At 48.7% G+C, this 15,878-nt stretch overlaps 2 protein-coding genes across 2 annotated transcripts in view; one reads left to right on the forward strand and one right to left on the reverse strand.

Annotated features, from left to right (window-relative positions):
• The window catches only part of LOC143429091 (uncharacterized), a 324,872-nt gene that overhangs the window by 265,150 nt on the left and 43,844 nt on the right, over positions 1–15,878 (reverse strand). The window lies entirely within an intron of this gene.
• Positions 1–15,878, forward strand: part of Mirr (iroquois-class homeodomain protein mirror) — a 38,975-nt gene that overhangs the window by 4,156 nt on the left and 18,941 nt on the right. Inside the window, exon 2 of the mRNA XM_076904485.1 lies at positions 14,890–15,384. Within this exon, the coding sequence (XP_076760600.1) occupies positions 14,890–15,384 (495 nt within the window). The remainder of the gene's footprint in view (positions 1–14,889; positions 15,385–15,878) is intronic.

Genomic DNA, 15,878 nt, shown 5'->3' on the forward strand with positions numbered 1-15,878 from the left:
GAATTCATATCGCTAATCTGCGTCACTCAATTTAATTGAAGTAACGATCCTCCGTCCCCTCCCCGGTAGCTCGTATCTCTTTTTCTTAATCCGTTGCGTATTTTCGGAGCGCGATTCGGGGAACACGGAGGTGTCGCCGGGAGAAATCGCTGGCGAACAATGTACGTCACCTCTGATGCAGCGGACGACGATCGGAGTTTAAGTTTCTCGAGGTTATTGCAACAGAAACAGAACACAAGTTGATCTCGAGTGTGAAAAATTCACTTTTCTTTATGCGATCGGTGCTCTTTCCATAATTTTTCTTTCTTATTTTTTCATTCATTTAGACGATGGAGTAGAAGATTAAGGAGATGTGTTTTAAAGTGACCGATGTATCTTCTAATCAAGAGTACCTGCAAATACTTACTAATTATACGATGTTTGTTTCCCTTTTTTGCTTGTTTGCATATCATTGAATTTATTTTATTATATCTACATATTCTGATTCAATTTACTTGATGTGGGATTGTATATGTACTGGGTATTGTAGTTACCGTGTGTTTATACATGCACAACGATCTCATTCATAGCCAGTTTTTATCATTTTTTATCAGATTAATATTCAGGATATGTAAAAGCAGGTATTTTAAAAATTGACACTCTTGGTATCGATGACTGTGCTGTGCTTGAAAAATATTATAGCGCCTTAGGGATACAAATAAAATGAATAGAAAAAGTGTCAGCCGTGGCACTGTGGTTGTTTTAACATTTACATACTGATTAATCAGGATCAGGTGTATTACATTTTCTATTATTCAATCGTCTGTATAGTTTGAAATCCATATAGTTGAGTGACACACACACACATGCACACACTTGTGTTTTCTCAATGCGTATGGATATATTTTTTAACATAACGTATTTACATACGTATGTAATTAAATTATTCATGCGCGTTATATCTATATGAATTACTAATTGCATTTGTAATAGCATCACGTAGGATTTAGGAAGTGTAGATTTTTATTAACAGACAGTAGATACTTATATGTGTCACCCGCTCGGTGGTCGAATCGGGAAGATGGCGATACGCCGCTTGTCACAATGCATATATTCGTTTAGCTACAATTATGCCATACACTGGCGATACAATGAGTTATAGGCGTCTAGTCTTGTTCTGCTCGTTAGGAGCCCTGATTAGCGCTGCCCCAGCAATTACCTGCGCTATAACTCGTTCATGCAAACGAAGTCGCCACCTCTCTTCCTCAATTTTCTCAATAGTCGCGATAGATTAAATATCGAAATATGCGCCGAATAAATAGATCCGAAATAAGCATTCGAATTACAAAAGGAATGAAAAATCGATGCGCGTACAATCCAAACTATATCGCACGAGAATATAGCACTCTGCTATCACGTAACCATAGAAATTTAGTATTCCAGAACACCAATGGACGTATCTCAACAGGCACATAAAGTACATGCCGACGCTCTTCATGACCGCTACATTTTGAAATAGTCGAAAAGCAGACAAACCGAAAATCAGCTATCAGTTCAATGGAAAAGCTCGGTTAATCTCTGCGCTAGTTCTCAGACTCGCAGTCGTCTGTCACGACGTAACATCAAACAGGGCAATGCATTTGGCGAAACCGCGAGGAGTCGATGCCAGCCGCCTTAAAACGCGACGATAACGAAAGCGCCCCCGCGAGATCACCTTCGTAACCAACCCTCCCAACGTTACCACGAAACGGATCCGGTGGGCGGTGGAATTCGCGGAATTGCGTGGCCCGCGTAAATCCCCGCGCGTCGCTGTCGAGGATTGGAAATTTGGCCGCGTTTCCATCGGAATGCCGGCTGTATCGCCTCGCCGCGCGGCGACGTCGACGCCGGACGGAATTCCTGAATGACGCTGGCCCGCGTAAAAATTATGAATGGCCATATTATTGCAAGTTGGCAGCGCGATGCGCCACGGCACGATACGTCGCTGTATAGATACGATCTCCGGTAGTAGTTCGCGCCCCGGCAGTTAGCGCTGTTTCGCTCGCTGACTCGGCGCTACTCGATCCAATCGAGCTGACTCAGATCCTCCGCCCTCGCTCTCTCGCACACTCGCCCTCTTCCTCCATTTTTCTCTCTCCCCTTGCTCTCTCGCCCCGTCGTTGCATTCATTCACTCCTGCGCTGCTCGCGTTCCTTTTCCTCGTCCGCTCCTCTCTCCTTTCTTTCGAGTCCCCGTCTCTTGTTCCTTCCGATTCTTCTTTCCTCCTTCTTCCTCCTCCGTACACCTTTTGTTCTTTCCCTTCTCTCCTCTTTCTCCTTTTCTTTCCTCTTCGTGCCCTCTCTCTCTCTCCTATTCACTCACTCGAGCACACGCGTTAGCGCGTTTTGCGGTCGATTTTCCCTTGCTTCTCCCAGCCCTTTTTTTGCCACCCTCTCGCAAACGATTTTTATCCCCTTCTCTTGGCCGCCCTTCCTGCCGCTCTTTGATTCTGCTTTCCACCTTTTAGATCTTTTTCTTGAACCCATTTGCTACGGTAATTCCGGGTGAATTAAGTTGAAACCGGTAGTTCCAGAGGAGTTTTAAGTTAAGCTTTTAACCACTATCCTCGCCCCGAGAATATTACGTTACATGCGTGTCTGCCAGCCGAGCTGAAATTAGTGAGACATTCGCGAAAATTCAGGCGAACGTTATTTAGGAAAAGAAAGTTGGACGCTCCTGTACACCATCCGTGAAGATGGCTGACACGTACTCGATGTACGAACGTATTGCGCGTTTCTTTCCTCGAAATCATTCAGACCTCCCCTTTTCTGGTTCTCGCGCGTCGTTCGTTGCGCTCGCACGCACGGAAGCGCGTGCAAGAGTCTCGCGCTCTGTCAGAGGACATTGTCGCTGATCACCATGTGGCCGCCGCCATGCCACAGAGACTTCCGGCACTCTGATTACATTTCGACATAAGCGTTCGAATTGGTCACCGTCGATAAATCTGCCGGTCTTTATCGTTCGCGATTAACCTTACGGAACCTGTCGTCTCTCTCTCTCTCTCCCTCTCTCTCCCTTCACTTTTTTCTCTCTTCTATTTTTCTTTTTCCTTTTTTTTTTAGTTTGATTCCACTACCGTCGATACAGCTACGTAGAATAGGCCGATAAGGGGTCGAGAAGCGAATCTGTCACGATTCGAACGGCCGCGGCCGTGATGTCAACCGTGCACGCGAGGTTAACGTTCCTTGTACTCTTTATCTTGTAGTCAGAAGATGTTTTGTCGTTTAAAAGAGTGCTGGCGAAGAACTGTGTACTTTTGCGATTCGCTTGTATTAACTCCGTGGAATGTCAACCGGATTTTTCTTGCATTTAAACTTGGACCGATTTTTAGAACTTCTACGTTGAAACTATATTCGCGTGAATAGGTATGATTTTGATCCAATTCGAAAGCAACGTGTCGAGTTTTATGCGAACGATTCGAGCGATGATCAAGAAATTAACAAGTCGGAATAGCGCTCCAGCGTTTAACTTGTTCGACAAGGAGCGCATTTAGACAAAAACTCGAGTCGGCCAACTTTGTACACTTAATCTGAAGAAATGTTTTCATTTCACAGAGATTAGCTCGACTTACGAGGCTCGCTCGCGAAGGATATATACAGTCGTGACAAGTTAACGATCCCCCAGATACGAAAACGAGAACCTCTTCCCCAAAGAGTTCATCAATACCCGTGGCGGCCATACCTCGCTCGAGCCCTAACCTTATCTTCTCAAAACAAAAACCCGTCGCACCGTATCATCGCCGCTCCAAACTAAATACACGTTGTTTTGAAACACGCGTTAGAAAAAGTACATAAAAACCGCGAGATATATAGCGCTTGAGATCATTTCATGATTTATTGGGACGTTAAGTGGCAATTGTAAAGCGTTTTATTATTTTGGAAAAAGTGATGAACTCACGGGGTTAACATGAAAGTGTTAAACTAAGAACCACGAAGACACCCACGAACCGTATTTAAGATTAATTAATTCAGCGACTGAATCGGAAAGGAAACGTGAAAGTCTCAGCTGTTCGATGAAAAATTGTTCCTCGCGAATCGCATACGCGACAGAGCAGAGCCGCGATGTTGAGATCGACGTGTGATCGTTGTTCGAGGCTGATTCGAGGAAACTCGAGGCACGCGGCGATCTCAGATAATTCGCGTGTAGGACTCGGAATTTATTGAAATCGTCCTCACGGTAGTCGTTACTATTTTATCCGAGCGTGGACGTCGCGCGCACGTTTCCTATGGCCGTGTAACGGTAGTGGTACGCGCGAAGGAAGGGTTCAGCCGCGAATGCCTAATCTTTCTCACGGTATAAATCATTGGTCCGCGACCATTGGATCGTATGCGCGTGTGCACGTTCGCGCGGGCCGCAATAAATTTCGCGGAGCCGCTTGTAAACGAACCATTACGAATTCGGTGTCCCGTGACTCGACTTCCCTGTACCAGCGGTTTTCTCCGCTGTCGTGGCTGAATTCCGGCACCGTTTAACCCTTTGCTGTCCGCGGACTTTGCCGCCAGCTCCAATTCGCGTCGAAACCGATCTTTTTCTCTCTCCTGATCGCGAGTAGGGGCTCTCGCGCACTGGAACGATCACGCGTGTTAGACGTTACAGTCGTAGTCGTTGAACTGGACGTCGTAAAACTTGCTACTGAAACTGGAATAGATCGTACGTATATATACATATATAGCCACTTGATTAGCGTTGTGTAAGAAAACTTTGCCTGATAAATGATATTGGCGTTTCCATTGGTTTTATATCAAAATTTCTCTGCACATGTATCTGGTATGATATGTGTTCTTACGGCGGTGGTTTGTGTAGACAACTTTATAAGGAACACCTTTGAACCATTAAGAGAGCCGTGTCGCATTAACATAACATTTCATTCCCAATTTATTTTCTAATTCATTTATATTACCGACTTACGTTCACCGAAGCGAAAACTATTTAATATCATTCGTGTATACGTGATCGCAATCATGACTTTATTATTTTAAGTCGGATATTGAAGTAGTAAAGCAGCGTGCGCGTGAGTTCGGTCCGAAGGGGGTTGATACGTTGAAACTTAATGGCTTAATTAGGTATTGGAATAGAAATTTAAGCTTGTAACCGAAGAAAGCGTTTGCTTATGCACTTACCCATTCTAAAACGTCGCGCCCTTCAATTCCACTGAAAAAAATTGAAAACGATTCCGAGCGATACAAGAAACAAGCGATAGAGCGCAAGGAAGAAAAGCAGACACTCTGACGTTCTTGTGGTATCGAAGCATATCTTCCCGTTCGTACCGCCGTGCCTTCCTACATCGTTACGAAAAGCGAGTTACATAATCAATATGGAACAAAGGGTACCTGACAATGCGCTAAGAAAGCGTGACGAATAATAACCCGGCCCGTCACCGTCCAGTCCACCAGAGAATCTACCGATACGAAGGCAGAAAGGGGCAATAAAAGAGATACGCATCTGAACGGCAACGATTTTCGCCGGCGAGTATACCTGGACCACACGCGAAGAAGAAAAACTCGTGGCATCGAATCTCGCGTTTCGATATGCGCGCATTATCCACCGCGGCTCCACGAATGGACGATGGCGCAGTCGAGTTCGATCCTCGGTCGGAGGGCGAGACGAAACACAGACCGCGGTGTAATCCCAGGAAGTGAGCGGCCTCAGGTTTTGTTTCTCGCATTCGCAACATCTAACACGCTGCTCGCTGATTACAAAGTAACACTTCCCGAGCGATAATGCGGTATCGCGTAATAGTTCGGACCGCGGTCCTGTGTATGTATACGTATATATATGTATATACGTAGGTTTAATAAATAGTAAGGCGGCCGTTTGGACTCGGTCGAGGTATGCGCCGCGGGGGATGCGATTATGCCGACGAGGACGAAAGTATCGCGCGACAATGCGTAGAGACGTACGATACAAAACCGCTATCGTTCGGCTGACGGCAGTTTGCAAATGACGCCGGATGCGCCATTGTATCGTCCCTGGGTTCTCCTCCGATAACGCCACTCGCACCCTTAATCGCTTTACCGCGAAACTTTGGTGTCGGATGCCGATCCTCCGGAAGGACCGCTCTGGAACCGCGTTCGCGTCGCTTTTTTACGTACGATTTTACAAACCCCTCTTTTGACATCCCTTTGAGGTAATACATAAGTCCGTCTTATTAGATCCAATGTGGTTTAGCAGTCGTTCTCTTAGGCCCATTTACGTTCTTGTTTCTTGAAGCAACTTGTTAACTTTGAAACGTGTATGAAAATATCGCCATTATTATCTATGATCCTGCTAATTAATATGTTGATGTTGAAAACAAAATGGTCTCAAGTTTTAACTTACAAACTTCGAGGTAATATGAGTTAATCATAATAGTAGGAATAGTCAGTATCTTAGCTTCTGATAGAGGATATTCAAGCTATCAGCCCAATTTTCTATAAAAATGTAATTAAAAGTCCATTTAGTTTCAAGCGAACAATGTGTAAATTACATTGTTAGGTTTCCCCTCGCTGGTATTGTCTAACAAAAATGGATTGTATAAACGCCACTTAAAAAACTATACTACTCGTATCATTTTCGACGACTGATAAACTATATATTTTCCAACAATACATTGGGGCCGAAGGCCTCGCGAATGCCAACTACGTTGGAAAATATAAACAGTTTCCACGCAGAAATAAGTATCATACTATTTAAGTTGTCGGTACGTCTAATTGAAACAGTTGGAAGGTTACCGTAGACCACGCAAGCGAACGGTACGCGAGATAGGTAAGTACCAGCGATGCGACTCGCCCGCGGTGCATTGAAATCGTTAGCCTGAAAGCGGACGGGGACAAAAGTCCGGTCTCGAAACAGACGTGTTCATAGTAGGCGAGCACCTTAATCTCCTTCTACGCTCGGGAGGCGCACACCCCGATTGTCTCCGTTTCGTACGCACAACCCCTTCGCCGCGATCCTGCCTCTCGATAACGTTCCACCGGCCGAGCGGCGTGTACAGGCCTCGCGAGTGTGAAAGAGCGTACCGATTAGTAACGAGGAGCGAATTAATTTAGCCAGATACCGCGCGGTACACGGCCCGCCACGGTGAAACCCCGTGAGAACGAACGATTTCACGGTTTATCAGATTTCGTTTACATTCGGGGCCCTAAACCCGGACGGCTTTCCTGCTTTTGCCGCGGAACGGTTTCCCCGGAATTCCCCTGGGCTCTCTCGCCCGCGACTAAACGCCGTGCCTCCGTGGCTGCTGAAGCTTCTGCTTCTGTTCCGTCGTCTATTTGTTACCGGCAATTCTGCTGTCCCTGGCTGTTTCGGAGATACGCGAAATTGCGCAGGGGGCTCACCATTCCTCTTGCGATTCGCGTTACGATCTTTGGAGGTTTTTTCGGTTGAACACGCGTACGTGATCCGGGGGGACGTGTTAGTAGTTCGATGTTTGCAGATGTTACGGTTCGGTGTTGGGAATTTTAGAATTTTCGCTTTTCAACTGCGACTTAGGAGTACGTACCTCTTTTCGTTAAGGTCGACAAATTTCTTCCATTTTCGCTAACGAAACTTGCGAATAGGTTTCCGAGAACCTACGTGAGCTTTGTGCGTTACGTGTTCGCACGATCGGCAATTTCGCAAACATTTCCGTCGATAATGTATAATTTGCTGGCGATCAACGAATCGATCGATTATGAATGGCTCGTGTTTTCATTCAACGATCGCGGTGCAGTCGGCTCAGCGGAAGTATCGCACGATAATAATACTAAACGCGCATCGACAAACAAAATTCGCCGATCGATGTTCGAAGAAATCGTTTCGATACCCATCGAAGGTGTTATTAAAATAATTGCACTTGCCGCGCGAGAGATTTCTCGAATTTTGTGCAATTCATGTCCCAGAATTCCGGAAATGACCTGGAGTAAATGCGTATTCGTTTAAAGAACATGGCCGCCAGATACTAATACCATGCCGTTCAAAGTTTCTTCGTTTGTTTTACTAGAAAAACGTTATCAATTATACGTATCGAATGGAAAGCGATCACGGAAATTACGACAGCGTATGTTAACATCCTATATCCGTTGTATTTCGCGGGTTTCCCGGAACGTTTGGTAGGAAAGGAGGGCGGGCCAAAACAGGGACCTAACGAGGCCAGGGTGGGAACATAAGTGAGTGCCGTGAGGCCTAAACACACACGCGGAGAAGGTCCATCAATCTGGTCTGCAGTAAATATTGACTCGGCTGGGCCTCGTTGCAAAGAGGGCATCATCTCTCGACCGGTCCCTTTTCTCTCGCCCGGGACACGCGTGACAAATGCTCCGTCTGCAAACAGCGGCGCATCTGTGTCCACAGGATAACCGATTCTCTCTCTTTTCGGATCCTATAAATCGTGGAAACTCGAGGTCGTCGTTGCCCGGCACGATCTTCCTCTCCATTCGACTCGTCGCACGCACGTCGACGGCACCGGTCCGTGCTCCTCGTATTCTCCCGTCCGTTGGGCTTTTTCCGCGCGGACTTTACACGATGGCGTAGCCCCGGTATATTTCCTAAAGACGCACGCGGTGGTCTCGAATTTTTTCCGCGGACGCGTTTAGCCGGCGAGTGCATTTTACGCAGCGCAGCTCCTCTATTGCGTTACGTTTTTCACGAGGGGGGACACGGGGATCGATAAAACCCGCGTACAACGGGTGGGACACGTACGCGTCGAGCATCCTTTGCCTTTTTCCGCTCTCTGTTCGTAACTGTCCCCCCCTCTCTCTCTCTCTCTCTCTCTCTCTCTCTCTCTCTCTCTCTCTCTATCTCTCTCGGTTTCGCGGGATACCAACGAGTGCCGAGCGACAATGAACGCGTTAAAGCAAACGATCAGCCCCGCTGAATATGGATAGGCAATAAATTCGAACGAGCGCGCCACCGCGAGCGACCGCGCCAAAAAACCCATTGGTCAATCTACCGTCGCGATCGCGTGCCTTTCCTCCGGGGCCTGGCCCCACCGATGATCTTTCGCCGGCGCGCAAGAAGGGAAGGGACAGTTCTTGTCGGCGCGGGCTGAAGAAAGGAACGACACCACGATCGCGACGTAACGTGTTCCCACGTCGACGGGCCTCTGTTACATTGTGCATATAAATCGCGTTATAAAACGCGTGTACACCCGGGGGCTGATCTCCTCGTTGACCGTGTGCGTAGATCGAGAGTAACAAAGGGAGTGATAGGGAGAGAGCGGAGCGGAGTTATTATACTGGTTTGCTGCTCCGCTAAGCCCGTCCCTCTCGAAGGAGAACGCTGCTGCGCGACCGTTTCCACCCGAGGAGTCGCTGCTTTTTCCTACGCCCGGGATCGGACGTCCATCGATCATCCATCCGAGAAGTCTGCGCGGGGCCGCGCACGGTGTATCGGTTTTTCGTGGGCCCCACCGACACAGGTATGCGCCAGGGACCTCGGACCGCGGCCTTGCTCGTGACCGGAATCGCGGGGAATTTTCTGCAGCGCCGCGCGCGGCCACCAAGTGTCATCCGATACCTAAAGACCTTCCCCGAATCATTCTTTACCCGTTCGACCGTTCCTCCGTGTTCGCGTGATTTCACGCCGATACGGCTAATTCCCCGGGGGTACCCGAACGTCCTCGGGGATTTAGGACCTTTCAATTTCGTGGGAACACGCTCGTAAATCGTCCGACGATGGACTCTGATTTTTCATTTTTACTATTCCTTTCTTTTTATTACTCCTTTGTTTCGTTCCTTGATTAAAGATCCCTATTAAAGTTATCTCCGAAATGTAGTATTATTCACATTTTCGAAACTATGAACCACAGACAAGCCCCATTACAGTGTCCGCGGTGCGCGGAATTCTCAGACAATTATCCACTACCCAACACGCATTCCGCCTATCTAAACCCTTAACAACCATCCACACGGCTTGCTCGGGGACGCTTAACGCGCGACATTAGTTCCCATCAAACCAGCAAGTGTGAAAATTCTTTCCCAACACGTCCACCAAGTAGAACGTACCGCGAATACTTGGCGTATGAATCGTATCGTAACGCATCCCCCCAGATACGTGCTCTCTCGTAGCTTCCGTTTCTCTTCCACCACAGAGGAATCGTGGCCCTGGCAATTAGCATGGTCGTGGAACAAACGAGCCATCCTATCAGTAGCTAATGCCTCGATATATCGATCCCTCGGCGCGCGAATAATTATCGCCCTTCGTGGTAGCCAGCCACGTCGACGTGTATACTCACGAGACGACCTGCCCTCTACAGCCTGCTACGTGGCTACCTTGAACGCTACTTTAAAGGCGACGAGGCCCAGCGAAACGACGGGCACGAGGTCCAGGGTGTGATATAGTTGCCGCTTCTGTCTCTTACACTCTCACCTTCTGGGCGCAACTTTTAAAGGGAGTGCAACGGGGGTCCACCACCGTTCTCCTCTCTCGTTCGATGCGATCGCGTCGAGTAACTCAGGGACTGGCGGCCGCTTCTTCTTTCTCCGCGGCCCCTAGGACTGAATTATGGCCCCTGGCCCCGGACACTCGCCAACACGCTTCGTCGTTTAACCCCTTGCCCGATCCCGAGCCCCGAAGCGCATTCTTCCCGTCCCCTGCGTTTCTCGCGGCACCTCTCGCGGATTCTTACGATTCCCGGTGAGAACGACCGCCACGGCCAGTATATCTGCCGCCCCTGCGCCCCCCTTTTTGTCTTTCTCGATGCTGTTCTCGCGACAGACTGTACCTTTTCGTTCTTGGTTCGTCACTGCTCGGCCAGTCCACGCGGCTCCCCATCTTGACTCGCGTACAGAGTAGTAGTGGACGTCACGCGTTCGTCGGTTCCGAGCGAAACACATTTCAGAGCTCACTGATTCCGAGTTCACTAATTAAACGCAGTCTTTCGTTATTAAAGCATTTAAAATCGCGACGCGTAATCGAAACGATCGTTTACCACGTTCTTACCGACTCTTCTCGCTGTTAGAGAAGAAACTTTCCAAGCCCCGTAGCGAAAACAGTCGGCGATCGCCATCGAGTGAATCGCGAAACAGCGTGTCGATCGATCATCGCGCGCCGCGATTAAAATATCAGCCAATGTAAGCTCCCCCCGAGCTTACAATCCCGGCTCACGCGCGCGTATTACCGAAATCGTGCTGCAAAACGCGCGTCGCTACCAGGAAGAGTAGGTTATCCGCCCCCGTGACTAGTTTTATCATCGATCCTGGTCCTCTTTTCGCGCGCACAGGCAACGCAACCATGGGGCCAGCCCACATGGCTGCGTGGAAATCACGATCATCGTTGCGGTGTTTATCCCGCAGTCTAGGCGAGCCGGATGCGACGTCAGACGGACAGAAACGAGGCACGGGAACAACACGCATTAACGCCGCTCTCGATGGCATAATGCGCGCTGGGTCACGTTCTTCGTCCCCAAACGCACAATGCCTTTCGACAATACGCTGTGAGCGATCGAAACGAGGCGATGGATGGGGGGGTTCCACACGGGGGTTTGTTTAGGCTCCGCCGCGCGAAAGCCACTCAACCCGCTAATCTATTTAGCCGTGCTGTTTGATATGGAATTAATGAGGACCCCCTCGTATTATGTACGGGCCTGATTTTCGGTTTACCTACCCGAATGGTAAAGGGGGAAGAGACACCGGGGAGGTGTAGTCACGACTTAGCAGTTGGCTCGGTAGCCCTTTCCATTTCTCTCTCTCTTTCTCTCTCTCGTTCTCCTCTGCCTTTTCACGGCGCTGCTGGAAAAGTCCTTTTCGGGGTACACCGGTGTCCTGGGTGTGGTTCGCGCAGCTGCTCGCGCCCGTTTTGTTGCTGGCTGCTAGCCGATTATCGGCGTCGAACGTGCCACCGGAGGCGTTTATTGTTTCGCGAATCGGAAACAATCGTGTCGGCAGGTGTGTGCTCGAACGGAAGCACCCTCGGTTCCCTGGAGGCTGCGCGTCGGGGATACGCGTTCCTCTACGCGTCGTACGATGTCGTTCGCCTACCTTTTACAAGCGAGTACGCGCATCTTATAGACCGATCCGGTGCAAGGGAACGTACACGGCAATAAACGATAAATGTCTGCGGATAAATTAATTTGTAGAGTGAAGGATGGAGTTGGCGGTAACCCAGCTAAATACGAATATGAGATAGTATCGTGAAAGCTGCGACGGTCGTCGTAATTTTATTGGCATTACTTACCAACACAGTCTCTTAAAGCTTCTTCTTCTTCTTCTTCTTCTTCTTCTTCTGTATTCACGATATAGTACAAGTATCGCGATATTATAACTTCTGGTCATTTCACTTGAGAGAATTCGAGAAGAGAAAGTTGCTCGATTAATGTGGAAACCTTACATCGTTTATTAGCATGTTCAGATAACGACGTCGTAAATTGCGCGTGATACGCGTTTCACGCGCGGCTCCCTAGAATTCAAGAATTGCTGGAGCGCGCACCGTAGGACTCGCTTCTATCCGTTTGTTCGATTTAACCTAGAGACCCCCGGTTACCAGCGGATCCACAGGTCCGTTTCGAGGAACGCTAAACCAACCGGATTTGCAGTTGAACAAGATATCGTCCGCGGTGTACCGTGGACCGTTTCATAACGTGTTCGATCATTTACCCGCGATCGGCGACCATTAATTCGCACTTAACTAGACGGCGAGCAACTGAAGCGTTACTCGATGTGTCTGCAACAAAATGGAGTGGTTGCTACGATGTCCGCTTTCTTTCTTTACCCTCGCTGGTACATTCAACTAGAGTATCGCGCTGCTTCTTACTCAAAGTGCGTAGATCAACCATTTCCAACCATCCGTATACGTAACGCTAAAACGCTCGTAAAGCCTCTACAGAGTCCGCAGAAAACTGGAAAGCTCTCGTTGATCCGCTCCAGTTCGCAAACCGTGCAACCGGAGGCCGCGTAACTCTGCTCGAGATCGGGTAGCGATTAAAACGTCCAGGCTGGTCGACGCCGCGGCTTCGTCAGCGAATCTCGTACGACGATGCCCGGTAGCTTCCGCAGAGCAAACTTTGGCTATGTTAATACGGCTGCCCGTCTGTGTACCCAGTCGAGCGTTCAGGTATTAGAGCAAGACGCGACGCGTAAGACGGTGTCGAACGAGAGTGTCTACAAACGCGAGAACATTCGCCGCTACCAGCTTCCTGATTTCGCGAGACGATACGTGTACGAGGTGCGCTCGTCGGAGTCATTGGTAGAAAATTTCTGGCGTTATTCTACGAGCTGAAACGAGACGAGGATGAGGAGTAACGAAATTGCGGTTCCGGCTTTGTTCCGGAACAATGCGACTCAGAAGATACGAGCAGAGCGCGCGTGCACGAATCTTAAACGTCCACGTCCAGATCTTCGAACTCGTTTTACTACGGAACAACGGCTCCAACGCGATTTTCCTCTTCTTTAGTTTCGACTTATTTTAGCCTGTAGAAGTAATAACGATTCGTGGCGTCTTCTGGTACGTAACAGTTCGGTTGGTTGTCATCAAGGCGATGACTGCTGAGCGTGGATCTGGTCGCGACTCTGGGTCAGGAGGAGAAGGTAAATGTTAAGTTCAGGAGATAAAAAATCGCGGGCGTAGAGGGGCAGTTAGCGTGTAACGCGAGAAGGTAAAGAGAGGGATCCACGGAGAGTGGGTGAGCCACGGTGCATAAACGTACTCACCGGGCAGGGTTGTTTGCCGAGAAGCGGCGCAGTCGCCGGGAATTTTCGAGGCAAACAGTGCGCGTCCCGTGTAACGCGTTCGTTGTTTTAAAAGCTTCTCATTTTCGAGAGGCCGATTCTGTCGGAACACGCGTTAAACGTTGTTTTCGCGAAGATAGGCCAGTTATCCTTCTCCCCTTTGACGCATGCTGTCGGCGCCGATACGCTGCAATGCAAATAGCTTTTGGTCGAGCAGTATGTAGAGTCGTGTTTAAATTATGATACGCGGCGACGAATGTTCGAGACGCCGACATGTACGCGACCGATCACGTACCTGTGTATTGTTTGGTAAATATAATAGCGCGTCCTGTTACGAGGCTAAAAAATATATTTATCCAAGGGCATACTTCGCCTTTAGAATTACTCGACGCGCGAAGCTTGCAATTTCATCTAAAATAATATCACGATCAGGCTGTTATATAACCATATGTCATAACTTGAAGTGTTTTCTAGTTTATACAATATTCATAATCGTAATGCATTCAGTATTAGCCGATATACATGTTTCTCGTCATTAGTAATACTAATTTTTCCCGTTTCCATGGACTCGCGATAAAAACCGTTCACAGCGGACTGAACGAGACAACGGCGACACGGCGCTGACATCCACGTCCGAAAATAAAGATAGGTCTTGTCAACAGCCAATTGTTTCGCTGTTAGTTAATGCTCACCGTCAGTTGACAACGATATCTTATATGCAAAGTGCGATAATAAATGTGCACACGCTATTTGTAACCGACCGTCCACTCCGCGAGGGTGTACACGTGCGAAAGGGCTAATAATAGTTGGATTTCCATCCCACCAACAACCCTTCCGACCCGAAGCAATCAACTAATATCACACCAGCCGTTACTTCGGTTCCTCGCATATTCATTTCACTTATCTATTTTATAAATGCGCAGCTGTAAAGAATACTAATTGCTGTTGTTTTTTCAAGTATGTTTTTAAACATTCCAAGTCCGCAATCGTTCCATTTTATTTTCGCCAAAGTAATTTGTTTTTACCGCTAACTTCGTTCCATAAACGGCCCGTTTAACGCGAGGCATAATTTTTATTGACTGTTCAAAGCCGTTAGGAGGCGTTTCAATTAATTACACGAACGATTAAACAATGAATAGCCACTGTTTCGGCATAATAACACAGAACACCTTAAAACCACGTAGAAATATTCACCTCCGCCAAGCGGAATCGAAAGCGGAATCGAATAAAAACCGTTCTCTCGTTTCAGTGTCCTGTGACAGTGAGCTCGTCGCTGACGTCCTCTTCGGCCTCGCCGGTGTCCGGTACGATCCTGAGCGCAGGCGGTCCGTCGCTGGTCAGCGTAGCGGGAACCACCGCGAATCATCCCCTGAGCGTAGCTGCCGGTCTGTCGAACGCGAGGATGGCGGTGACCAACGCGGTGGTCAGGCCGCCTGGCAGCCCGACCGCCTCGGTCAGCCCGTCCCAGGGTCATCCGCCGCCGACGAGCGGCGGCCCAACGCCGACCGGACGTTGCTGCGACACCGGAAGACCGATCTTCACCGATCCGCTCACGGGGCAGACCGTCTGCTCCTGCCAGTACGAGCTACTCGGCGGCTACCAACGACTTGGCGCGTTACCGACGGCCGCGCTCTCCATGTACAGCGCGCCGTACGCTGCGGCGGCGGCCGCCGCCGCCTCCGAGGGCATGGCCGCTTACTTCCCGAGCCTGGGGGCTGAGCAGGCGCCCTTCTACACGCCCACGGTGAGTCGAGATGTCGATCTTTGCAGTTTTTCGTTTCATCGTGCGCTTCCGTGCGAGAGAAATTTTGATGCATTCGAGGGGGGGGGGGGGGCGATACTTTACGTGTTTTGCGTTCTCTGAGAGCTACTCGGGTGTTTGAATTTTTTTGCGGCATACTCTGGTAGCTGAGAAATGGAGAACGAGATGTTAGTTTTTTATTGTTTTAGAAACGATTTTAATTGGGTGAACTAGTTTTATAAGTTTTTTGTTTCGTTTGGAATTTTCTAACGTGTAAGTGTCCGGTCGAGTTACGCGGAGAATTTTAAGACTGAGATGTTTGGTAAAATGTGAAACATGTAAAACTGTCTGCCATATGAATCATGCTCTTAATCACGAGCACTCAAACCGTGCTGCGTACTCGACGGTGCGAACCTTTCCAATTTCGCCAGACTTTGTTTAATTATGCTATCACGGCTCGGCCGACTGTTCCGCGTAATAAACGTCAACGTAACGCG

The sequence above is a fragment of the Xylocopa sonorina genome, chromosome 11 (assembly GCF_050948175.1).
Source record: "Xylocopa sonorina isolate GNS202 chromosome 11, iyXylSono1_principal, whole genome shotgun sequence".
Classification (NCBI taxonomy): domain Eukaryota; kingdom Metazoa; phylum Arthropoda; class Insecta; order Hymenoptera; family Apidae; genus Xylocopa; species Xylocopa sonorina.